General features: G+C 44.1%; 1 protein-coding gene across 2 annotated transcripts; it reads left to right on the forward strand.

Moving 5' to 3' along the window:
* The first annotated feature begins 2,958 nt into the window (after positions 1-2,958).
* LOC115330700 lies at positions 2,959-26,649 on the forward strand. Of its 2 annotated transcripts, XM_040223412.2 has the most exons (7): positions 2,959-3,414; positions 3,491-3,610; positions 6,694-6,732; positions 6,956-7,018; positions 19,641-19,865; positions 22,145-22,213; positions 24,278-26,649. In XM_040223412.2, the coding sequence occupies exons 1-7, from the start codon at positions 3,207-3,209 to the stop codon at positions 25,405-25,407; spliced, it is 1,854 nt and encodes a 617-aa protein (XP_040079346.1). In that variant the 5' UTR covers positions 2,959-3,206; the 3' UTR covers positions 25,408-26,649. The 2 variants fall into 2 exon arrangements, with proteins under 2 accessions (XP_040079346.1, XP_040079347.1); XM_040223413.2 differs by lacking the exons at positions 2,959-3,414; positions 3,491-3,610; positions 6,694-6,732; positions 6,956-7,018 and adding an exon at positions 13,649-14,138.

The raw sequence follows: 26,649 nt of genomic DNA on the forward strand, positions 1-26,649 counted from the left end.
ATCGAAGTAGCTTTGTGGCAATCTGGCGAACTGCTAAATAAACAAATGGGAAGTAACGCATTTTGCAATGAGCTCAGTAAGGGCGTCACACTCAGCGGCTTGCTATAAGCTCAGAGAAGTCGCACCTCAAGGCTCGTACCATCGTATTGCATTTTGATTTTGCGGAAAACTGGAGGCGCCGCTATTCCTCCAGCGGTGCAATGCTTTCATTGGAAGAGCCCAATCGTGTCTATCTTCACCTATATGTCGCTACAGCGGAGCGGGAAATCTACAGCTTCGGAGTTGTCAGCGACGACATTGTGCACAATACAGCACACGCACTGTTCGCTCTGCACACAGTTGAAGAGTGGCATGAAGAAGACATTCCGATATTTACAAAACTTGTCCACATCTCCGACGGGGAGCTAGGTTATAGCCATTTCAAAAATAGGTTTCAAATGTAGGAGATGGCGAAGAGACAAGAAATCACCAAATTGATTTTTTTTTTTTTTTAAGCTACGAGACATGACGGTAGAAGTGCGTTTAATGGGGTGGGGAGAGTCCTCAAGAACCAAGCCTCCTTGTACAACCTCAGGTCGTCGGTACTGGAAACCATTGGAAGTGCTGATGATTTTTCTCGTGTAGTGGCCCCGAAAGTACCTGGAATTGTACTCCTCAAAAGTGAAAAGCAGCATGCTTCGCCCAATACCCCGACACAGTAAAAAAAAAAAAAAAAAAAAAAAAAAAATTGAAATTTTTTAGTGCTGTGAAAATAGAGACGGGTTTTTCAGGGTTGTAATAAAAAAAAAAAAAAAGAAAAAAAAAAACGAATTCTCAAGAGTAGGTTAACCTCACATAAAATCACCTTTTTTATATCACGATAAACGTTGCTGTGAGCTTATCATGCTAAAAATGCTATGTATTGTTATGCATTTTGCCTGTTTCTCTGAAATTTTGCTATTGCGTCAAATAAAAAGAAAGTCAAGAAGTTTTAAACGAGAATCACCAGTATAAGTGAAAATCCGGCCGCATAAAAGAAGCAAAATTTCTCACCCGACCCGCTAGGTTTCTGAAAATAAGAATTAGCTTGCATTGCCTGACATAGAGGTCTGTGAAACTTAATTTTTATGCTTGTTAAATAAAAAGAAGGCGTTTAAATAAGTTCATTTAAAGAAAAGTTTTGAATCTTAAGATTTTATAGGTAAACTGGACATGTGCATGACCTTTTTTTTTTTTTTTTTAATTATAACATACCAGTCATGCCTCATTTTTACTAAATGGTACATGAGTCATGTGTGACTAAAACAAAAATGCACATTAGAACGACGGAACATTTTTTATGTTCTCGAGTTTTGAGCTTCGAAAAGGCAGAAGCTACGTCTTGCCATTTTTTGCAGTTTTTACGAGTGACGCCGTTTGAGTCTCAAAACTTTTAGATTCTCTTTTTGTTCACAACGATTATAACTATTTTCACTGCTTTAAAACTTCGTATAGAATGGCTAAAGTTACCTCGAAGTGTTTTTTATTTTTTTTATTTTGTGAAGTAAAAATTATTGAATCTTGCAGCTTTGACAATAACAGGCCAAAAAGCAAATTTAAACGTTATAATCTTGTTAATTTAGGTTTAGTTTATATGAAAGAAACAACCCTGTAAACTTGAGAAGAAATGCTAAAAATTAAAAATTCAACGTCAGTTTAAAAAAAAAATGCGCATTTTTTTATTTGTCAAGGGTTTTTCTACGAAAAGCTTTCTATCTGTGCTTATATATGCAATAAAATTTCGTTGATATATATGTTTTCCTAATATAAAGCAGTGCGTTTGAAAAGAAGACATATTTTACCTCCATTCAAAGTTGAAACGATATGGGCCGGCCGCCGTTGCCAAATCTTTTACGTATTTATTATATTATATGCTCTTAACGTGACCATAGTATTTATAATACACATCATGTATATGGTAACTGTGCGTTTGTCAGCCTTTCTTCAATATTTCCTGCCTCAAGAACACAAGATTGAACAGGAATTGACGCAGATGCTGCGGTACATCCTGGATAACGTGATTTTCATTTGATATTTCTAGTGATGCACGAGGTAGGTGCAACATTGACAAGTTATTTAAAGCACTTCTCGCCACTATAGCAATCCTCTTCTCGGCTCACAAGCAGTCTGCCAAAACAAAATATGATTGCTTCTTAATTAGCATTATTTCGCGGTTTTCATCTGTTCGCATTAAACTAAACACAAAACTATCATGCCCGAAGTTGCACATCCGGAATTCCTAACTCCTAAACGTAGGCGTGCGTCCCAACATTAGAAACCGGGATTATATAAGTTAAAAATGAGACGTTGCGAATATGAAACGCACACTTCCATGCAAAACTAAAATAACTCAAATTCGAAAAAAAAATAATATATTTACCATAACATTGTCATCTCTTTTGGTGAAGGTTCAGCAGCCGTTGCATTCTTTTTCGCGCACGAAACTGTGACTCGCAGAGGCAGAGAAAGTAAGAACACACTTTTACCAAACAAAAAGTTAGGGCGCAAACAATCGCAAGAACGATCGCCGAGACTGGGGAAAGGACGAAGGACAACACAACATACACTATGTTTGAGACTGTTCTGTTGTCCTTCGTCTCTTTCCCAGTCTCGGGGGTTTGTCTAAAACAGTGTTACCGCCTTTATTTCAACAATGTACACACTTACACACTTGCGCTGATGAGGCCTCGAAACCGAAAATCGCGTATCGTGACTGCGCCCGCTACCGCGCTATCACCCAATCTCGTTGTCACCTCACGTCTGCAAAATGTCACTGTAAATTTGCCAGTAAACACACAAAAATGGTACCGATACAATTGTCTTGTAGCATATCACCTTGTTTAGTAACAACTGTGTCAATATCCATTAAAAAAAAAAAAAAATTCAAAGCTGTTCTTGCTTGGAAAAACGGAATATCAAATTTAGGTCTGGCGACACTGTATCCCAAGTTACCGAATTTTCGATTCGGCAGTTGAGTTGGTTGAGTTCACGTTGGCGCTAGCGCAGAGCCTTGTACTTGTACTTCAGCCCATCACTGATGCATCACTGCCATCACTACCTTTCGGTAACTTGGGGACTTGGGGACCTTCGAGACTCAAGTTTTGATGGTTGCGAACAAGATCAACACAAGTCATCGCACCGACGACGCCCATTCTAAGTAGATCACGACGACGACGTACAACACAATCATGCCGGTGAACTGTGTAGCCCTCGGCTGTCGGAATTATTATCGCCCGGGTTGTGGAAATAGCTTTTTTCGCTTTCCGTGTAGTAAGCTTTACCCCGCGAGGCGGGCAGCCTGGATTCGTGCCGTCAAGAGAGTTGACAAGTCCGACCCCTCCAAGAGCTGGAAGCCGGGTCGGCTGTCTAGGCTATGTAGCGCCCATTTTATCACAGGTAAGTTGACTTGAAATTTTAGCAAGCGATAGAGCTTCGCGAAGTGCGGCGATGATCACATATGTTTCGGTTGCAGGGAAGCCGGCGTCAGAAAAGGCACACCCGGACTATGTCCCTACATTGTTCAACTACTCGCGTCCACGGCCGTCAGCCCTCGATCGGTTCCAAAGCTGGTCCGCCAGATCATCAAGCCAAGGTGAGGGCCTTTCTTTGTCACGGTTGTCCATGGTTGGGACACGGGCGTGTCGCCTTGTCCCAACCATGGACAAGCTTGCTTGGTAAACTACGCTATAGTAAAAAAATAAATAAAAAATAACTAAGAAGCAAGGCATACAAAAGAAATAAACGACAGATTAAACTTAAAACCCCCCTCCCCCCCACCCCCCAAACCCACCCACATAAAGAAAAAAAATTATATATATATATAATTGGTCTGGTTTTTATTTCAAAGTTGGGGGTCGATTTGACTGCATACAAATATTGTCGTAAAGATTGTTCTTTCGTTTTGGCCAGTTATCAAATACAGCCAAACAGTACACTGGCCATTTGTAAGTCAAATGGGGGTCTGCGAAGCCCGGCCTCATCGGTCAAGCCTGGCAATAAAAGTTATCTTTCCTCAAATTGAGAAGAAACGTTCCAAATTTCGGGCTAGTTTTCCCGTGAATATGTCAATAAGAGAAGTCTACATCACACTAGCCCTTAGTTATATCCATTTAATAAATCACTATCATAATTAACCTATATATTTTCCTTCCCCTCACAGCGAACGGGGTCCTTCATCATCTGATCCACAAGGGGTCCGCGAAACATCCATGGTTGAGAACCATTGCACTAGAAAAAAACACTTATAATATTGTGATGTGGAGGGTACTCGCATAGCACCTACCGAAGTTTATAGATACTGTCAAAAACTTTACATAGCTTGCATGTGACATCATTTACAGCCTTGCCAGTATTTTATGTGCCATAAGCGTTTGATTCACTGTGCTAGTTTCGCACTCCAGAGGGCAAAGTATCAAGGAATCAGTACGTAGAAATAGCTGCCAGTACCCAGGAGCATTGACACTTGCAAGCTATATATAGGACATATTCAGACATGGCTAATGGACGGTGCACTCTGAGTACTTCGCAATTTTTGTGCCTGTGATAGCAGATGGCAGTGCTTGCACGGCCGCAAGAGCTTTGCTACTTAGCAAACTTTTCTTTAAGTGAGGTGACACCATGCACGGAAACGGAGTCACTTGTGGCGGTCAGCTGTCGCATGAGAACTTAGGACGCACTTGAAAGAGGAAACCGAAAACAGCAGGCATTGCGGACTCCAATCCAGAGAGATGGAACACACATAATCTGCAAAGGTTCGGTCGCTCTCCCTGAATAGGGAACATGAATGACTCACTTGCATCAACGGGGAAAACCTTGACAAAGATCACGACATGTAGCGAGCATATTTTTATGTTCAAGGCACTTCATCTCGGATAAGTGTTGGGATGGTTGACTTTTTTGGGGGTCGGGTCTCTGGAGCACGCACGTGTAGCTGAGACGTTTGCTTGCTGCCCGATCATAACTGTACTTGTGAATCAAATTTGATATAGTGCCTGCACAATGCCAAATCAATCAAAAAAAGAGCCAAAGGAGAGAATGTACAATGCGTTAGATTTTTTGCAGTGGCAGCTAAGGGCAACAACAAGCTTCAAGATTGCTGCGAGGTAAAGAAATGCATGCTCTCGAGCAGTGGTTTCTTTCAATAGAGAGTTTTAGTAGATAGTTCCCATGACTCCGATAACGATACCCGATACTCCGCCACCGCCTCCCTTGCGCATGCATAGTATCGTTATCGGGGCTATCGGGGGTATCGGAACGATCTACTAAAACTCTCTAGTACCAATTTTCGGCTCCTTCTGCCATAAGGAGCTTCCATTCCAACCTCTCGAGCATCTTGTTTGTCAAAATAAAACTTTTTTTCTGCAAATAGGTCAACCGCGCTGACACTTACCCGAAACTCTACTCGTCGTAATCTTTGTCAAGGTTTTTCCCATTGATGTGATCGCAATAATTTGCGCTGCCTCCTTACGGTGGGCGACCGAGCCTTTTTGCACTCGTGTGTTCGGACTCTGAAATTGCAAAAACCAGGAACCCGCAATGCCTGCTGTCCTAGGACAGCAGGCATTGCGGGTTCCTGGCTCGGTTTTCATTTTCTAGTGCAACACTGTTTTCATGCGTGATGTCATCTGAAACGGAAAAAGATTCCCTGCGTAGTGTGACCATCTCGTTGAGTGTGGCCCATGCAGCTGTGCAGAAACCGCCGTCTGCCCATCTGCTATCACGGACGCCATGATGGTAATCACAAACACAAAGTGCACCGCTTGCTAGTCACGTGCGAATACACCCCATTGAGTGGTACAGTGTGAAAAGTGGTGTGCATCTCTAGTTAGGTCAATTTGAATCAATTTCTTGTTTGTAATCCGCACCTTCACGTGCGTATGTTCATTAGTAGTGGTGTTTACAGAGCAGGGTGTCTAGCGACCGGGAAAACCGGGAATTGTCAGGGATATTGTCAAAAAGCGAACCCAGTCAGAGAAAACGAGCCGGAAATGCCATTGAGCACCCTGAGCAAAGGCTTGAGGACTTTGGGCCAGAAAAATAGGCAATAAATTTTGCGTAGAGCGGAGCGCGAGTTCTGCTCACCCGATGTAGAGTGTGCTACCCGATGCAAAGAGAACAGCCGACAAATCCAGTTCAAGCCTTGTATTGGATTGGATTGGATTGAGGGTTATTGACGTGTATGGTTGAGAGTCGTGTTTTCATCATGTTTCCGGGAGTGGCCTCTTCACTGACGATGTCGGTGGCAAGAAAGTGCTCGTTTAATCCAGACTGGGCAAACCCGAATATTTCGGAATGTGGAAGTTGAATCAAGCCAGTGCAAAATGATTGTCACAGTGCTCAATGCTCCATGCCTTGTGTTGTAATGGACTTATATATTTAACTGCCTCTACAGTGGTCAGGGAATTTCACCTGAAATTGTCAGGGAAAACCTGGAAAAGTCAGGGAATTTCCAAATAATAATTTGGTAAACACCCTGATAGAGACCTTATGCAGGTTTGGAACTTTCACTCATTTCATATATTTACTTGTTCATCTATAACATCTTCAGAGGCTGCGACCAGTGGCGAGGCAAGCCAAAGAATCTCGTGCCTTAGTCTATCTCAGATGAATGAGCGACGAAAAATAATGCAGAGGTTGAAACTGTCATGCTCGTTAATCACATTTATTGCTTTCCAGAATCCGGAGATACTGCAAGCAGCTGCAGGGATGGCGAAGGTATAAGCATCAGTTTGTTTTATTAAATTTTTTTTCGGGGCATAGGGTTACAATAAATATTTGTCACTATTACTGGCTCTCAGTATTTTTGTGTTTATTTAAAAGCATAAAACTGTTTTCATAGATTAACATACTATGCCTTGTGCTCGTTACAGTTGCCATGTGCTCAACTGATTTAGAAAGTCGCTGTTCTTAACCCACAATGAATGTTTCCCCCCATCAGAATCTGCACCGCACGACTGCGTCGAGGAGCCACTTTCTTCAGTTGCCCCCGCCTTTTCACAAGGTACTGCAGTTCTTGCTTGTGGTGCTAGGTTTTATAGAGTACAGAATTGAAACGGAGACAGACGGCTTTGGCATAGGTGAGCGTATCATGCCTTGTGCTTGTTGCAGTCGCCATGTGCTCAACTGGTTCACAAAGTCGCTGTTCTTAACCCAGAATGAATGTTTACCCTATCAGAATCTGCACCGGGCGACGGGGAGTTTTAGAATAACGTACGCGAGCACATTGGGTGCCCTCAAAAAATGTAAGACATTTAAAAATCTGTAATGCGAAATTAGAGCATAACTCTTGAGGAGGAGGGGGGTATGCCCCTTCCTCTTCCCCTCCTTCTCTTGCATACCCTCCCATTATCCTCCTCCATACCTTCCCCTCCCAGTTTCCCCACTAAATTTAGCGGGAAAATTGACGTCACGTGACCTCAACACCAATTCAGTTTCCCCGCAAAATTTAGCGGAAAAAATGACGTCACATGACTTTGTGTCACCTGATGTATACACAAAATTACTTTCCCCGCTGGATTTAGTGAGGAAAATGACGTCACATGACTTCGTGTCACCTGATGTATACACAAAATTACTTTCCCCGCTGGATTTAGTGAGGAAAATGACGTCACATGACTTCGTGTCATGTCACCCATGAGCAAATTCAGTTTCTCCGCTAGATTTAGCGCTAAAATTGTAGTCACGTGACCTCAACACCAATGCAACTTCCCACTAAATTTAGCGGGGCAATTACGCCGACGGTGACGTTGCTAAAGGCGGAAATGGGCGCCTCTAGCATGAAACATATGAACGTTGAAAGTGGGCACTGCACACCATTCACCGCTGGGCACGTCACAGGTGCACTACGCGGCTTTATCTCTATCAACCGGATCCGAGCGACGCTGCGTCGTGCGGAAGTGACGTAGGGACTCCAGCACCGGTTGCTACGATACTGCCGTGCAACGCCCGTTTTCATCGGCAACGCTTTTTTAGCTTTCCCCGAGTGCTTGCGTACATTATTTTAAAATTCCCCTATTGTACAGAGCTACACTCTTAGCGCGAAGAAGCGATTGTCTGTTTTTTGTGTATCTCATCGAATAAAAAGGCTGCCATCATAACTATTAGTGTCCTTGGAAGTGCTAATCTGGGCCACTGGCCTAAACAATATTATCTGGTGCCGCCTACTAATACCATTTCGAAGTAAAATTCGAAAAAGCTCCAACGTTGTGCTCGCGGTAACAGTGTCGCTCGGTATACATAGTTGTTTCGCAGTTGCACGTTTTGGGGACCATATCTTACAAAAAAAAAAATGATTTAGGTGGTTGACGTAGGAAGATATTACGTTGAAACTTGTGTGAAAGGTTTGTATATTTTAAGAACACGTTGACAGACAAAATATTTCAGAAGATATTTTTAAGCAGAAAATGCGTGCAGACCAGGGTTCGAACGATGGGGATATTTTGCGAAGAGGTTGAGATGTGCAGGCCTTGTACAGAAAGGTTAAAACGGGATGGATTCAAATGCAAAGGGCGTTTTGGGAATGGGTTGAAACAGGGTGGGTTCAAAAGGGAATGAGTCAAAACAGGACGGGTTCAAGTGGGAGTGGGTTGTTTTAGGAATGGGTCAAAACGGGACGGGTTCAAACAGGAATAGGTTGTTTAGGGCTACCCCCGAGGTATGTACTACAACAGGGGTGACCAGAGTGACATGGGGTTAGAGCCGCAGACACAATTACAAAAGTTCACAGAGCCACAGGGGAAAATAAAAAAAAAAATAAAGGGTGGGGGGGGCTACTTCGAACAATAAACAATATGGAGGGAACAGTCCTTTCCAAAGGGGACAAGTTTAATTGTTAAATAACACCATGCAGCAAAATGTTTCTTCAACCACTAAGCAAATAGGAATGTATGGTACTTCAGCCAGCCACTGCCCCTGACGCCCGTTATGCGTATACGGTTGAAAAATTTTTCTACAACAATAAAGAAACGGGGTCACTGGGTCACAATGTTGTACAAACCTGTCAAGGCTAATTCTTTATAGCGGAGCTGTTAAGGGCAAGTTTCCCAAGTATCGTGTCCGTGGGCAAACAAATCTCAACAAGAAACTCTGGACAGCTACCTCCATCTATTAGCAATGGTGGCAACCAGACAACTGGCTTGCCGGTTGTTTGGTTGTCGCCGTTGCTCACAGATGGCGGCAACCATTCCAGCCTTTCCACTCTGGCTTGATGACTTGCAGCTGGCGGTTACTTCATTCCTACCATAGTACAGCTTCCCTGGTCTTCCTTCACCAGAGTGGAAAGGCTGAAAGTTTTTTTTCCTTTTAATTCTAGATCTTTTTTTTTTTTTTTGTCTCTGGGACACAGGAGGAAAGAGGGAGGGGGGCCACGCTTACCAGGAAGTCGCGAGCCGCACTTGAACCCGCGAAAAGCCGCAGTTTGGCCACCCCTGTACTACAGCAATGTTCCGACAAATCGCTATCAATTAAAGAAAAAAAAAAACTGGTTGCTTTAAATCTATATGAGTAGACCACATGGCAGCACAAACAGGGCAACGCTGTGGAGCAAGGTAGGTTTTCAAACGCAACAGTATGAAGCAGCGAGATTGAAAATTTTTGAAACGCGGTCCATATGGGTGTATGCAATCTGTTGGCGTTGCCGCGCCCCCACCATACCCCACTCCCCCTCTTCAGTCGCCATTGGATCAAGCTCATTTCGGGACCGCGAGTGCTGCAGACGAGAGCTACGTTCGCAATGTACGGTGGAACACGTCGGACGACACTCGGATGCGTCTTGTGCGATGCGTATGCCTTGCATCAATTTAAATGAAATATAACAAAACATACTTACCTAAGCTGAAATCCATGTTTTTCAATAATGATCGCTTTGAGGGTTTTCATATGAAAGCGTGCGTGCACACCACAAGTGCCATACACTATCCAAAACTCTCAAACCGATGAGTTCCAAAGAATTGTGAATTGAATGGTGTAAAGATACATACTTCCTGCTCTGCTTAAGTCAAATAAATCCTTACAAAAGCAGACGGTTCGACGCCCACATCCTTGGCAATCGGAAAAAAAAGGGCACACTTTGAATTGTCACTGACCATGTACAAGATTAGAAAGACAAATGCAGCAAGGAAAGCTATTCAAACCACACATGAATATACAGTATTGCAAATTTTGCTGCTACATGTCCCAAACAATTGGTCCTCTCAGCTCCGGTAGCAATTTAAGGAGTGTCTGCAAATGTTTCATGGCACCTTATTTTTTGCTGTTTTAAGAAACAACTGTAGGAAAATTACTGCATGAAGGGCGACATTCTGCAATAATCAATCAGCCCCAAGAAAAGATGAAAATTTTGACCTATGGTGGTCCAATTTCCACCTCACTCTTTTTCAAAATGTTCTATTGTTAAAGTGCTGCTGAACTGAACAAGGCAGGAGCACCATGTGGGACGTTACAATCGTCAAGAACATTACTCGTACAGCAATATCTCCGGATGACCACATTTTTAAAAGAAATGCCGGCGTGCAACGTCAGTCCTCACTTTCTCTCCGTGCCGCATGCGCTTGGGACAGCCAAAGCCATTCGAAGGTGAGGACACGAAGCAAGGATTGAGCTGGGTCACGCTCCGACACTAATTATTGTTGGTTAACGACTCCCGGAAATTGCAAAGAAAGCAACAGACCACATAAATTTGGTCAGCGATGTCGACATGGCGCACACACGGCCGATTGCCGCATGTGTGCCATGTTTTCCTCTGCCATCTGTGGTTCTTGAGGCTTCCTGAAAGCAGGAATGCATACCTGCACCCCTGGTGGCACGTCGTATAGTCTGAAACCTTTGTCGACCATAATGGCATCACCTGGCTGCAACAGCCCCATCAGCCCACTTTGCTCAACAATCGGGCAATCTGAAACGGAGCCTCCCCACAAATCTGAAACGTGCAAAATGTAGCTGTTGGGGGTGCAGCCAATGACAGCCTTGTATGTGTTAAAATGTCTGTAAAGCGAGAACGTCTGCCTCTGGGCACACAGAGGAGACGGCCTCTGGATCCGCACCTCCGTTCCGTCGAGGACTACCCTTGTGTTCGAAAAGTTTTGAAAGCGTGGGGAAGGTTCTCTTGAATTTTCTTACCAATCATTCCAGTCCGTAACCTCACAAACATCATTAACTCTTCAATAAGCTCCATCTTCCACGGGTGGCCTTTCATCTCGCTGGTTCTCTTGTTGCACTTCCAATACTTCCACATGGCTGCCCGAGGTTCAAAGAAGGCGTGCATCGCTTCGAATATGGTAAACTCGAGCAGCCTGGTGTAGTACATACACTTCTTGGGTTTGTGTCGAATTTTATCGATAGTCAACTGGCATGCTTTGAGGTGCCCCACTTCTGCTTCGCTGCATTTTAGCTCGAACTCCGAGCACCGGTTACGTTGCTGCAGCTGGGCGGTCCTGAGGTCCCGCAGCCTACGCCCCTCACAAGCCCTTGATATTGTCGAGAATCCAATGGCCAGCTTCCTCTTCAGTATCTGTAAAAAAGAAGCATGCATATAGTACAGAGTAATATTTATACAGCCATTTCTGCTTGATTTCTTTACTTTGTATCGGTATATGCCAGGTGTGGCCAAACAATCATATCGGTAGAAACACAATCAAGTCTTATTTTGAGAGAGCCGTGGAGGCGACAGCATAGCCAGCATAGCGTTGTGCGGAAATATGAAGCCAACTAGCGAAGGTAGCTCAGAAACAAATACTAAGCAAAGTATGGCGAAAAAAACTAAAAGAATATGCAAGAGGCGAGGACGGTTTGTCCTGGTCTTTTGAGGGCAGTTTTTCTTTTGACAATGTTCAATGTATGTACAGTAGCCAAACTCATCACCTGGGCTAAGCTTTGTACACAAAACTTCTGCTGTCTCTACTTAGAATGAATGGAGGTAGCAAATAAGTTAATCAATTTCAAGATCCAGATTAGATTTGTGCTTTATCTGCATGGCATTTCTCGATGCATTTTATTTTCACTTGCTCATTGACAATTAAAGCCTAATTAAAACCAGCAATTTTGGTATGCCAAGTTTTCCACCTGTTTATTGCACCATTTCCATGAACAAGCTTAGTGTTGTCGAAGTGGCTCCTGTGCAGCGACGGCTCCTTTGTATGTTAAAGTGACAGTGTCGCGATTCTGCTTTTCGGAAGCGCGATTAAAGAGACTCACTTGTTATGAAGTGAGCCCCGCATATTCGGGACTGCTTGCGCGGCTGCCAAGGCTTGGTCGGGTGTGACGGGTGCACTCGCTTCACTGCGTGGATCCACGTCGCTCTTCGAGAAGAGGTCAGTCTTTCCGCAGGGAATTGAAAAAAAGCGCTTTCCGTCCCCTGGCAGGTGCCAACTACGCCAAGCGTGACAAGCGTGACGAGGTGTCAGCTATCTCGAGCAAAAACGCGGTCAGTTTTCATACGACATTTGTACTTTTGAACCTGGGCGCGCTGACGTTACGCGCATGCGCACTCCGGATTTTCAAAAAGCGTGGATTGGGTTAGAGCTCCTTAAAAAATAATTGGGCGGCGGCTAGTGCCCCCTGGGCGGTCAAACACGAGTGATTTTGGACGGAACCATTGGAGATATTACTATTTTATCATAAAAACGTATATCCCGTCCTTAAACCACTAGCCAAGTTGACTAAGTTACACTAGTTACACGACTAAATTTTGATAACAGCCAGCGCCGCCCTGCGGCGCTGAAACAGGAAAGTGGGGGACTGCCGATCAGTGTTGCCAATTTAGCGGTTTTCCCGCTAAACTTAGCGGTTTTTGGTTCTGTCTAGTGGGATAAATTATTGTTTTGCGGGCGGCGGGATGTTTAGCCGGTTTTATGTAATCTCGTCAGTTTTTTTAGAGATATAAAAGTTTTATTTCGATTTACTGTCATCTATGCACCTTTCATATCCATAATAATAATAATAATAATAAATAAGGATACAAGCCACAGTCGTCTTCGCTGACTCTCAGTAATGTTCTGGTTTGTGAGAGTAACATGGCTCCCCGTCTCTTGCGCGCACGTTTGAACAGCATGAATGTTTCAATTATCCTTTAACCTTTTTGTCACTGTCTTGTGAAATGAGCGCGATGAAGTACGCTCAATAGTTTAGAAAAGACTGGCTATAAGACCCCAAACTAAAAGACTGGCTACTGGAGGTTCCTGGTGATAGCAGACGAGCCAGGTGCCGCTATTTCAAAACGGAACTATCTGCGAAGAATGTGGATTTGGTCATGCACGCTGCAACGAAGAAGCATGTTTCGGCCGCTGCACCTTTGTCCTCTGGTAGCAGACGACTCTACAAGTTGGACGGGTCTGATTAGTCACGCACTGCTGAAAGGTCCCTTGCCATGTTCGTATGCGCTCAGTCTGCAATTTTGGCTTCGGATAACCTGGGTGAACTGTGGCTTGGCGTGACAGATTTCTAGTCAAAACAAAAGGAAAGCCTCCTTTCAGATGGCATTGATATGATCTATACTGTTATTATACCTTTGCCAAGAATTAAAGCAAAAAAAAGAAAGTTTAAAAAGTCGTTTTGTGCTGTGTTTTGGATTTAGCGTTTTTTTAGCGGTTTTTGGGGTTCCGACTGCGGGTTTTCAATTTTTGAGTTAGCAACACTGCTGCCGATTCAACAATCGGGGGATTCTCAGGTTTGCACGGAATCACGGTCCTTTTGTGGTTCTCCGGAGGCCGTCACGAATTTTTCGCGCGAGAAAGCTAGCTTCAAGTTGGTACAGTGCTCGACTGCAGTGCGCGTCTACGAACGCCCCGTTCAATAAGTAACGTAAATAAAGCAGACAAGCGAAATGAGCCTTTCCAAGAAAAAGCACGGAGGCCTAACTTGCTGCGTTCCCGGTTGCACCAACAACACTATGACGAGTCGACACGTCTCGTGGCACGGGTTTCCGAAAAACGAAGAGGACCGCAAAGTGTGGATTAAGAGAATCAATCGCAGACAGCCCGGAAAACAGGGCCTCTGGGTGCCCAGCCCGTACCAGAAAATCTGCGGCGCGCACTTCAACGTCAGCGGGAGACGTGCGTACTTGGACCGGTTTCCCACCATATTCCCCCATAGAAAATACAAGCAAACTCCATCTCCTTACAGCTGGTGTAGGTATAACCGTACAGTCATCTGCACAATTATCTTTACGCGGAGCGCAAGTTCGTTTGCATGTTGCGCAGAGGTTGTGGTGACGTCAGAACGCTGAGCTCTGATTGGAAGAATAGTGGGTAGACCTGAAGGCAGCTAGCACTGAAGTCTACCCACTATCCTTTCAATCAGAGCTGGGCGTTGATCCATTATTGTTTATAAGGCTTCTGCACTGCTTTATTGTGTCAATTCCCAGACTGGGATGGGTTTATTAGCTATCAATCAAGAAATATAGGGTTTCCTTAGTATAGAAAAGTTTAAGAACCCCAATATCTAGTAAAAAGATGCAACTATGTCTCCATACTGTTAAAAATGTTTTTTGAAAGGGGGATGGTTTTCTTGCAATATGATGTTGGAAGTTACAGTTTTTGTTTGGTCCAGAAAAAACTGACCACTTGGGATCAAGGCAGATGGGACTTGCCGAGTTCAGAGGTAGTTAAACGGGAAAAAATAGTAACCTTTACCCCCCGAACTATGCTTCATAGTGAAACAGGTAGATTTCGAGTGTTTGTTGCATATTTTGGGTGTGGCATGCAATACAATGGAAGTGTTTCTTGAAGTCCTTGTGAATGCTCTTGTGTGACGCAGCAACATCGGCACTTTTTTACATTTTACTAAGACAAGGTATTAGTCAGCACCAAGTTTTACCGCTTTGGCTGGAGCCCCACACATCAGGCACTCTCCACTACACTAATAGCCGAATTGTCTGCTCGAAAGTGGGTACCTCGGGTCCCACACGTTCGTGCAAAGTGCGATCCCGAACTCTACGAGATTCCAGTTCATATACGAAAACCTCGGCCGACCGTTCCTCAATGGTGGCGCCTGATGCACAAAACGATGCTTGATGGCGATGTGCTGCCACTTACTCGTGCATCCTCTTACCCGGTTGCTACTTGCATTCGAAGGACTTCTTGCATTCAAGTGCAACGCATCCTGAAAGTTCTAAATGCTTTTCGAGAGCTTACATGAATACCTCGAACTTTGTTGCCAGTACGACTTTGAGGCGAAACGTCGACGCAATCCTTTGTCCTTCCACAGCTAGCAGGTTAAACAGCGCCTGCTTTTTACGGTTGGGTTTTATAAGGTCCATGCCCTTTGCCCCAAGATAAGACGAAATGCCTTCTTCTATATTCGGCCAGGCTTGTACCGGGTTACTCGGAACTGCAAAAAACACTGATGGTGGCAGTAAATAGCCGTTCCCACAAATGTTGGGGTCGCTTGTGCCATTTCTACTGTATTCAAAGATGGATGTCCTATTTGAAAAAAATAGTATGTTCAGATGAAAACAGTGAGTGGCACAAAGGAGTGTGCAGCAGTGACTCCTCACGTTGTACAGTGACACCTTTGCGGGTGCACGCTTTTATGAAATGTGAAGGTTGTCTATGTTATATAGCCCCTGCGGTGAACAGACATATAAAGAGGCAAAATCCCAAATGCAATGCTTATGGGCTCCCAAGCAGACATGAGCACACATAAAAGTGTGAAATGAAAGCTGTTGAATCGGCTTCTTATAGCGAGTTCGTTTCACGGCACTCGTGCCCATGCGTGCCCACTCGCAGCGTGGAACGGATTCGTTTCGGCCGGCGCTCCACGAGTGGTTGCACTCTCCGAGTTCGTTTCAGCGGTGGCACCCCACGCGTGCATGCACTCGCTGCACCGAGAAAATCGGGAGTGCGCCAAAATGCAATCCCGTCATGCCTCGCTCCGGCGGGGCCGGCGAGGAGCGGGAGCAGACGACGAGGGTTCGTCTGCTACGATGTGTCATGGAACCGAACGGGAAAAAAAGCAGATTTTCTGATAGAAATCGCGTCCCGCGGGCAACGAAATCGAACGCGAGCTTGAATTGTGAGTGTCTGCTATTTCACGAAGGAAGCAATTGACAACCCGCGATTTCTTTGCAGGTTTTAAATCGCTCTGTTGCCGTACGAACGCTGAAATATACCAGTGTGTAAAGAAATGCTCAGAACAAAAGCAACAGCGGCCCCCGAGATGTCTATCACCATCCGTGTGCGGGTGAAAAATTTAACATTTGTCGATAAAACTCCCCCAGCAGAAATCTCTGACTGCCCAATAAGCATCAGAGAAATTTAAAGATGGTGACTTTACCCGCGTATTGGGCAACATCATCATGTTTAACATTTACCTACGCAGCTAACTTGCCCCGTCGTATTTTGTTTGAGAAAGCTCTCGTCCTCGACGCCCTCACCAAGGCTAATATCTAATACACCTATAATGACGATCCAAATCGAAAGTCCCAGTTTCGCTGGATATTCTAACAGGCTAGTTTTAAGCCGTACCCTTTCAGTGGTTCACGCATAATACCATGCTCAAACGGATCAAGCTTCTGCTCGGGCAGCATCATCAGTTCTCTTCAGTGTAAACGGTTATAAGGATTGAAAGATCGCAACCAGCTGCTTTGTAGACAGTTGGTTGCGGAAATTTACGCCGTCTGTTACTATCTCTACGGCAGCCGAGCTGCTTGAAGACATCGCAACTATAAACTACAGGTTGCAGTTGCCAACGTTTGTAGATAAACGTTGGTAGCCGACTGCATTCTTCTCGCATTCCCACGCAACACTCGGAACAGAAAGGCGCTAGTTTCGGTTTGAAGTCGGTACCTTTTCTACAACATAGATGGCGGCAGCATCCGTCTTCTGCACTCGGTGCATTTGGCGAGTTCGTTTGAGTCCAGTTTTCCGTGCAACACTCTGCGAGTGCGATGCATTCTGGGAGAGAACTCGAACGGTGCCAGTGCGTGTGAAACGAACTCGCTATTAAACTCCCTTCTTGGAAGGTCAAACAAAATGTGCATACATACAGAAAACCTTGTAAAAAAACAAAATGGAAGAAATAAAAAATTTAAGAATTTAGGAAGTCCGAAGGGGCAGCTCGTGTACTACGGAGTCCTCGCTCAGCTGACCGTTTGAATTGGCAGCTGGCCTCCGGGGCCAAGAGCAAGATGCTGATTGGAACACCTGCTTGGCATGACCCACTTCATCAAGATATCATGAAACGATAAAAAGAAAAACCGATTCAGAGTCAGTAACGCAAACGATTATGCTTTTTGCAAGTCTAACATCTTTGGCGCAAAAGAAAAAATCATTCACATGTCAAAGTCGGACACTCGGTGCAAACCACTAAGGGCGTTGCAAAATTCAAGGTCCTCGGATCAGAAACAGTGAAAGCAAGATAATGCAGTGTGTGTCAAATTCTAACTGGCAGACACGCTTAAAGGGGTACTTCGGCAATTTTTTGAGCTACCTGAACTAACTATATTTTCTGACTCCTCGGCCTTTACTCTTTTCGGTATGCTATTTAGTATCGCGAAATTTATAATAGTTATTGCGAAATTGGCAAATGAAAATGATGCAAATACCAACATTCAAATATACCCGCACTTATCAGTGCCGTGACGTCAGTAAAAGGCAAGCTTGCCAGTGGAGCGAGCAGTCTAAAAAATAGAATATGCCAATGATTTGTTCTGTGCTGGAGCGCGAGGACTGGAGCGAGCTTCCAAAGCATTCATTTGATACCATGAAACTGCTTCAAATCAGTTGGGAACAAATTCTACAGTCCAAAGAGTGAACCTCTGCACTTCCACTGACGTCGCTTTTTCGTTGTTGCCAGTAGACTTTCAGTTTGAAAAAACACGGTGAGGACCAAAATTGTAAATTCAATAACTTCGTGAAAAAAAATTATTTAGACTTAATATTGGGGGTACTATTTTAGCGATGTTGTCTGGCGAGTTTAGCAAAATTTCAAGCAAATCGGGGACCATGAAGAAATCGCCGGGGTACCCCTTTAACCCCTTGCCTACTCGTTTTTTTCCTTTGAGGAACATACAGCAAAATTTTATTTTAAATGGGCAATTCGCATTAAAATAAGACAAAAACATTTCCTCAGATTCCAGGTATGGTGTCTTGCTCCAAATAGGGACTTCTGGTTCAAGTCCTACTGACATGCAAACACCGAAGTTGATGAAATGCTTGCAGAATTTGCATAGTTTTTATCACTCCTGCCACTGTCCGTTATAACTTTTGTCTGATTACGAAAATTTGGAAAGGCTGAAGTATTCGTTGTCACATGTGATATGAGAATTAACCACATTTGAAAATATTTTGTGTATTTTTGGCAGCTAAAGCTGACCTCCGTACCAAAGCCAAGTTGTTTTAGCGCAAATGCTTACAAGCAACTGCTTTTTTTTTTTCTTGGCCAAATGAAGCATTCTTTTTGTGTTAAACAGCAAAAGAAATGAGCAAACAACCCGAGGTACATGGAGCAGCAGGGATGGTTTTACCATCTGCGGGGGACCGTATCACTCGTGCCACCCCTTATGGTACATAAAGTTCGAACACGAGACACACTCGTGTTCGAACTTTATGTACCATAAGGGGTGGCACGAGTGATACTTTTTATTAGTAAGCAAGGGGTCAAATGATCTGAACAGCAGTCGGGAGCCCGAAGCCCGACCAGGTTATGCTATCTCATCGTAACATTCGATTGACTTGCGTGCCGTCACCCAGGCCACTGGTCCAGGATGCGGGTTGCTGCCTTTCGGCTTGGAATTTCTTCGCCGTTACTAATGAATCAACAAAGAAAAAAAAATCCCATCCTCATCGCCACATAGTAATTTTAGGGTATGTCCAAGCGCCTAAGTTGCGACTGAAGCTAAAGATGGCTCGGCACCCGAGAAAGCGGGACCAGCACCCGTAGCTAGCCACCCAAGGGCGCGATGTGCCGAGGCACGGTAGGCGAGGGCTCTCCTAGCCATGGCCTCGGCCCAGACAGGAACCGATGGGGGTCGTAGAAGGCTGCACCGGGACGAAGTAAATGAGATGACCGGTTGGGACAAATTCCAAAACAGCAACCGTGCACGCGGAGCGTGCGCCTTCTTTTTATTTACAGGTGTGACGTCATAATCACGAGCCACTGTACGACCATACAGTGCCGTCATCTCGGAACTATGCACAATATCAGATTACTACACTTCCTCCCTTCGGCGCCGCTTCTCGTCAGCCTCGTGCATGCAATCACAGCTAAAGCTCGTTGAAAGGCAAAGAGCATGTTCTGAAGGCCTGGCATTTGAAAGTGATGCCCTGCTATTCCCCACTTGTGAGTGACTATACTCTGTTCACCCTTAAGCTGAGGCTGCAGCCAAAGCTACAAGGGCGAGCTTGCCTCCACTCTTGGTTTTGAGACATGCATTTCTAGCACGAGCGCTCATTCTGCAGAAGAATGCTTCAAAGCAGCGATATCGAGCTCTCGTGCTTGTGGCATTGGCTGCAATCTCAGCTTACAAGGTCACGACCCGTGACATCACGACAAAGCAAATCCTGGTCGTGACGTTGTGGATGGAAACCACAAGAGGGCACCACCGAAGCATCTTTGCACTAATAGTATAAAACAAACTGTGTCTGCTGTGTATGTTTCACTTACTATATTGGCATCTACGACCTTCCCAGGCAAGCCCCCTGTTACCCGGCCATGGTCTTCACTTGAGCCGGAAGCAAAGCCTGAAGCTAATCCTGAAGCCAAGCCCAAAGCCAAGCCAGGAGTGAGGCTAGAAGCGAGCCTACAAGCCAACCATCCAGCAGTCGTCATTCTCTTGGATAAGGTGCCCTCCAACCTGCGAGAGGAGTGCCAGTCCTCTCTGGGCGCCTTTGTCGAGCTTCCTTCTTGCTCTCATGGTAGGTAGGGAGCCTTGCTGCTTTGTTGAGCTTCAGATATTTAGGTGGCTGCTTGAGAGCTGCAGCCTTCAGCGCTAGAGTATTTCAAATGAAAAGAGCATGAAGCTCGCGTGTAGTTTGAAGTGCATGTCAGCTACGCATTTTCTTTACTAGCTTCGTTCAGTTTACTTGCACCTTCTGCACCGGTGCAGAAAAGTGTAGGGCAGTGTACTTCCGGTATGTGTGTTGAGATACAACTGGAAGTGCACCGCCGTAACTTTTTAACTCCGGTGCAAATCGAACGAAGCTACTGTTTGGCTTCAGAAGTAGGTGAAGGGCACACCGACACCCGGATCAAGCAACAATAGGAGTGTGAAAGCTTCTCTGCTTAAATGATGGATCTGTGATGGGGATTACTACCTGCCAATGATAGTTCTCTTGGGTCGGTAAGATCCACAACAAAGCTATTGGCATTCTCTTCTCCATTTGTGAAAGGGCTTTGATAATGTTTCTGCTGAAAGCTTTTTGAGTGAAACCGGACATGATATTTATGGTTCTGATCTTTGGCATGTGCCGAGTCAGAGCTTTAAGGCTGACATATGACATGACAGGAGAAAGCCACTCCTCAGTTCCCTTTTGCAATCCATAAAGAAGGAAATCTTTCCACCTTTCTATGGGGAGTAGAGCAGACTTAATTTTTGTGAGGTTCATCATTTCATCTACAAATCTCCGCTCGAGATAAGCAATTTTATTGGGCCATGTTTATTTTTAACTTATTATTTGCTTGCAGTCATTGTAAGTTTTGGTTGCAGTGATGCGATTGCTGCGGCATATGCGCCATACTGGGGCAAAACGCTTATCCTGCTACATTTTGCTACATTTTGCCAAAATGGGACGAATTTGTGCCAACATTGTGCCAAAACTTATTTTCACTTTATTAATACTATAAAAATATAATAAATCAAGCCCCACTACATGGAAAGATTGTTACGGTAGGCTTGAGGGGATTTTCAGAACCTTCGATTATCGGATCAAATAACGTTATATTTGATTCAATCTCTGTATCAAACATTGACAGTACTCGGAAGTTTCGTAATATTTCTCATACTCGTTGTCTGTTCTGGTTCGATAGCTAGCATCGTTAAATGCACTTGTCATGGTGTTCAGCTGTGAAGCGAAAATCACATAGTAAATGTTGCAATTATACTTTTTTTTTTGTTGTTTTGCCGCAGCGCACCTGCGTGTTAAAGGCAAAGCACTGCTCTAAAGAGGGACGTTACAGCGGTTTCTAAATAAAGCTACGGCTAGTATACATGACAGGCTGCAATATTCTGACGATCTATTTTTTTTACATTGGAGATTCGTCAGGAATACTTGTGTATTGCGATGAAACTTTTATCAACTGATTTATTTTTTGTGACAACTCCCTTTTAGTTATTACTTTTATATAGGTTCCATCCTTTGACAGCATAGTAAATACAGTAAATTAAATGAATTTAGGTGGAGCAGTAAAGGCATGCTTAGAAATAACCTAAAGAAGTTCAACAATTTTTTTAAGAAAGCATATTCATTGTTTACATATTTATTTTTATTATCTTGAAGTTCTGTTTATGAAATGTAATTGATGTTCCAAATCAAACGACAAAAGCTTTGTTTTTTATACCTGAATAAAAAGCTGCAGTTTAATTACAACCTTCAGAACTTAACAAAAAAATCATAAATTTGCATGTTCAAAATTATTATATACTAACATTATTTCAATGTGAATATACTGCCATAATTTAAACCCTGAGAAGGGGAGAAATAAATTAACGTACAAGCCTTTTAAAATAATCCTTGTCTCAGGGTTTAAATTATGATGTTTCCCAACCAGTTCACCTGCATACTTTTGCTCCTTGGAATATACTATTTGGTTAAAGTTTGATTTCATACCTAAAATAATTATGAACAGTAGTTTGCTCTCCCCTTCACCACTCAGCATCTTGTTACCGTGCCTTGTGCTTCTAAATTGAATTAAACTGCTGGCTAGGGAATCAAACCTGTCATGCTGTTGCACAGAAGCTGGAAGCCAAAGCAGACGTAAACACACAAATCTTAACATGATATTCAAACTAGTATGAATGAAAATGACATGTGTGCTTATGCTCCAAAATTGACTTTTGGCTGCTCCGAAAGGTGCTCCCAGAAGGCTCAGACCACTCACATCACTGTGGTTTGTCTTTTTGTTACGGGGAAGTTAGCTTGGTGAAGTAAGCTGGAGAATGCAACATTAATAATTGCAATACTTTTTTTTCTTCTAGTTCCTCTACCGACCCCTCCTACTAGGCGTCGACAGAGTCACATAACTTTTGCCGCCTTGGCTAATTTAGGTAAGCAGTGACATTCACACATATGCCTGTGTTTTGCAAAGTGTTTATAGTTTCATATTTTGAATGTGCTTTCTAGCGGTCGAAAAAAGTTGAAGTTTTCAAAGGAGTGTGAGGGAATGGCTATTATTCCAGTAACTAAAGTATGGAAACAAACAAACTGTTTATTTTCTCATATATATCTTATCATATGGCATGAGGTACCTGTGACAACAATGAGAATGATCTACTTACGTGTACGGAAACTATGACAACTGGCCGACACTTTTGTGCGTGGTAACAGTGAGAATGGTTTAAATTCTTGTCTGTGGGGAAAGAATGACTGCGGCCTAAACTCTTATGTGTGCGGCAGCAATGAGAACGGCTACCTAAACTATCTGATCCTTCGAGAGCGGCATATTCTTGCTAATTATCGCTCGTTCACAGTGTTCAATACGAGGCCAGCTCTCGTAGCTTCGACACCCAACCAAAAGTTTGAGAACAAGTATGAATTTAGCAACATTCATGTTAAAATCACTGTAGTGTTCTCCTGCCGGCCAAATACTCATAATTTGTTGTAATTAGCAAAAAGCATAAATTATCAGAATTTAAGTAAACAAATGTCTACTGGGCAGCCTTTGTAGTGTTAACATGAGAAAGCAGTATTCATGCTACTTTGGCGAGTACAAAAACATTACGAGGTCAACTCCAAATATAAGCCTTAACCCCCCTCCAAGTTCTGAACAATAAAAAAGAAATTGCATTTCATTAATAAAATATATTATTATTATTATGATTTTTTTTTTTCAGATACTATTCCTGAGATACCTTAGTTTAAGATACCCATTTCTGAAAAGGTTGACTTATATGCGGCAGGGTACGGTAATTAAACTGGCACGAGCTATATTTTTAATTCATGCTTTACTATAGCAACCGATAGTTTAAGGGGCCCTGCAATCATATTTAAGCGTCTACCTTTTTTGCGGTTTCTACGTCTTTTGGGGTTCAGGCAAGCCAGCGGGCACGGAGAGAGTAACTAAATATCAGTGTGTCATATTTTAACCGAACGATGCGGAAACCTCCTCCACCTACGGGGGCGACCCGCGGTGTTGAAAGCGCGCAATATGTGACGTCTTTGGTCCTGGACTTTCTACTGGTCAGAGCTGCTAAAAGCTTCTGTTTAGTCGAAATACAACATATAAGTGGTGCGAATTGTTTCAATTATTTATAAAATTAGTTTTTGTTCACTATTTTAGATCCGAAAAGAAACAAAGGCAGTTTAGAAAGTATGGAAACAAGAAATGACCCGTCGACATACCCACCAAGCGGTGGGAAAGGCGGCGCATACTAGAAAGGTGTGGTGGGATCAGGCACCAACGAGCGGCGAGCGTAGAAAGATCCCAGATGTACGCGGTGGCGCTGCGGTCGTATGCACTGAAGGATCCGACTCGTTCCGAGCGTTCCCAAGGCCTTCGGCAAGCAGCTTTGGCTTGCAGTTTGGCCTTGTGGCCGTATGGCAGCGCGAAGTGGCTCCCGTTCTGAACTGATCTTTACCCCGTGTTTGCTGTCGTTTGTGGCCAATGAAGTATCATGCCAAATTAGTGTTTAATCGCGCAGCAAATGCAATGCGAGCCGCCCTGGCTGCCCGCTTCATACAGTCTAGCCAGAACATGCTTTAGTGGCGCCCTCTCGAGCCTTCAACACACAGTGCGGCAGCCGTGTTTTTGTAATTTTAATTTGCCTATAACTTTCAAAACAAAGCGAAATTCGAGAAAAGAAAAGTTTCATTAAGTTACTACGTTCAGTGCACTCAGGTTCGGTGCAAATTAAAAACCAGTAAAAAAGTCCTTGCAGGGCCTCTTAAGGACCACAGGGTGTGAAGTTCACGCTTCTTGCTTTGTGATTTGCTCTTTTGAGTTCATGTCTGGTGATGTCGCAATCTTATAGGCTGTGGTGTGAGAATAAAATGCTCGGGTCTTGCCGTGTCCTGCGTTTCTTGAGCTGTCGATGACCATAGTCTACTCTTTCTCATGCTTACTGGGTCTGCAGCGCACATATCGCTATTCATGTTTCACTTTGTTGGCCCAGACCACCCCTATGCTGCGAAGGGGGTTGTCGAGAACGTCATCCTAGCCGAGGACATACCTGAGCCCCCTGACAAAAAGAAGGACCCAAAAGACATCCAGGAGGAGAACGACAGTCTCAAGCACATCAACGAGGACCTCGAAGCTCGGCTCGAGCTCATGGAGAAACTCCTTCAGGCACAAAAATTCAAGACGGCTACCCTGCAGCAGACCATCATCAACAAGTCCTACCAGAAGGACCTGTCAGTCACTGCTTTGCTGGAAGATGAGAAGTGTCTCAAGTTCTACACCGGCTTCAGCAGCAAGGACCGTTTCCGCAAGTTCTTGAAGTTCGTTAAGGGCCGAGCGAAAGGCCACGAGCCCTCCAGCGGCCGCACGGGCCGCCCGACCAGCCTGTCTATCGGAGACCAGATAGCCACGGTGCTCTGCCGTCTGCGGTTGGGATTGCTTGAGGAAGACTTGGGGTTCCGGTTTGGAGTGAGTGCGTCGACGGTGAGCCGGTTACTTACCTTTTGGACTCCACTTCTCTGCGAGCTCTTGGAGGAGATTGCAGTGTGGCCCATTCCAGAGGCGGTCCTCGAGTCTTTGCCGGAAGCGCTGAAGACGCCGGTTGCCACGACAGAGGACATCTCTCTTGAATGCTCAGAGATCTTGCTACAAGTTCCAGCAGATTGGAACGTGCAGTGCGACGCATACGAGCCGACGGTGAAGCGCCCGCGGATTGCAACGGCACTGGTCGGGATGGCGCAGAACGGTTACGTGTGTTTTGTTTCTGACCTGACACTGAGGTCGACAACAGACAGCGATGGTGCGAATTCCGGAACCGGCGGCTGTGAGCCCGGGAGGGCAGCCATTGCTGCAGGCGGTGATTTTGAAGCTGCAGACGATCCTAAGAACAGTGGGGTACGGCCCAGGAAGCGCCGTTCGGCTTGGGAGGGACGCATGTCGCAGGAAGACGAGGAGCACCAGACAAAGGTGTCTGGAAGCCTGAAGGTGCACATCAACAGGGTGGTGCATGAACTGAAGAGGTTCAAGATCCTTAAGTGCATGTCCATGTCTGAGAAGTTGAACACGACTTGGAAACTGTGCTGCTACCTAACCAATTTTACGCGTGACCCTGCTCAGGTCAAGTAGCAGCGACACAAAGCATAGCCTTGTTTGCAAACTATGCATCTGTGATATCTAGGTGTGAGTGTTCCTCTCGTGCTAGTCTCACTTGCCTTTTACAGCGGGCGTGCCTTGCAAATTTGTTATGTCTGTGGTATATTCTGCTCTTTATTCATTTGATGTTTTTCTTTCATGTCAGGTGTCGTCAGCATGCCACCAACAAAAATAAGCTCTGTTGTAGTGGTGTCTGCCTGACATGAAAGAAAAACATCAAGTTCTTTTTTTTCTGGGTGGCATGCTTCTTTGCTGAAGTGTGTTCTCACAGCACAAGACCAAAGGTATGCTCACTTCAGCATGCTAAAAACTTTTTTTGGTTTGACTTCAAATTTAGATTGTCCTCAACAAGTACATGAACTTCCTACCAAAGCAAGATTATCTTGCAGGAAATTCGCAAGCCTCCTACAAGAATGTAATTATCTTACAGAACATGATCAGCAAGATCCAAACTCAATGAAATAGCTGGTGTTATCTTTCAGATAACTAATTTCTCAAACTATATAGTATATTTCCGTATTTTCCGGGCTATAGTCCGCACCAGGTGTATAGTCTGCAAGGGCAAATTTGGGGTAAAAAATAAAAGTTTTTGTTTAGATAGTTCCCACCCGGTGCATAGTCTATCTGGTGCTTAGCTGACATAAAAATCTTCTCATACACAACATACCTAAAGAAATGTCTGTTTTTTTTATCGCAAAGGAGCTTGTATTATACACAAATCATTAACATACTTCTATGTTCACAAAATCCGTTGCGTCTCATCATAATGAACGACCTTGAAAAACAACATTCCTGCATAGTCCGCACGGGTAGATAGTCCGCAAAGCATAAAATTTCAACTTTTAAGCATGTATAGTCTGTGGACAAATATTTTTTTATTATTTATTTGGTATCTCTTTCTCTGAAGATGCAGTGTACATTCTGCAATAATTTTTATTCAGTTCATCACTCTGCTTCAATATATAATCCACCATCTCACTTCCACATAGATATTCTTATGAATTAAGTTAATCATGAAAATATCTTTGATTAAATATTTTCATTGCCATCAATTTTGTTTCAAATTCTCCTTTCGCTATTTTATTTACTCTATCTTGTCACGATGCCTCACGTGTGACAAAAATTGTAATAAACTTCTCCAGTGCTTTCCTCATGTTGTGTTCATAGACATAAGTTGTGACGAGTTTCCAAATAAAGTGATCGGCTGTTCAGGCA

Source organism: Ixodes scapularis, unplaced genomic scaffold (assembly GCF_016920785.2).
Source record: "Ixodes scapularis isolate PalLabHiFi unplaced genomic scaffold, ASM1692078v2 PGA_scaffold10__122_contigs__length_95168666, whole genome shotgun sequence".
Lineage (NCBI taxonomy): Eukaryota > Metazoa > Arthropoda > Arachnida > Ixodida > Ixodidae > Ixodes > Ixodes scapularis.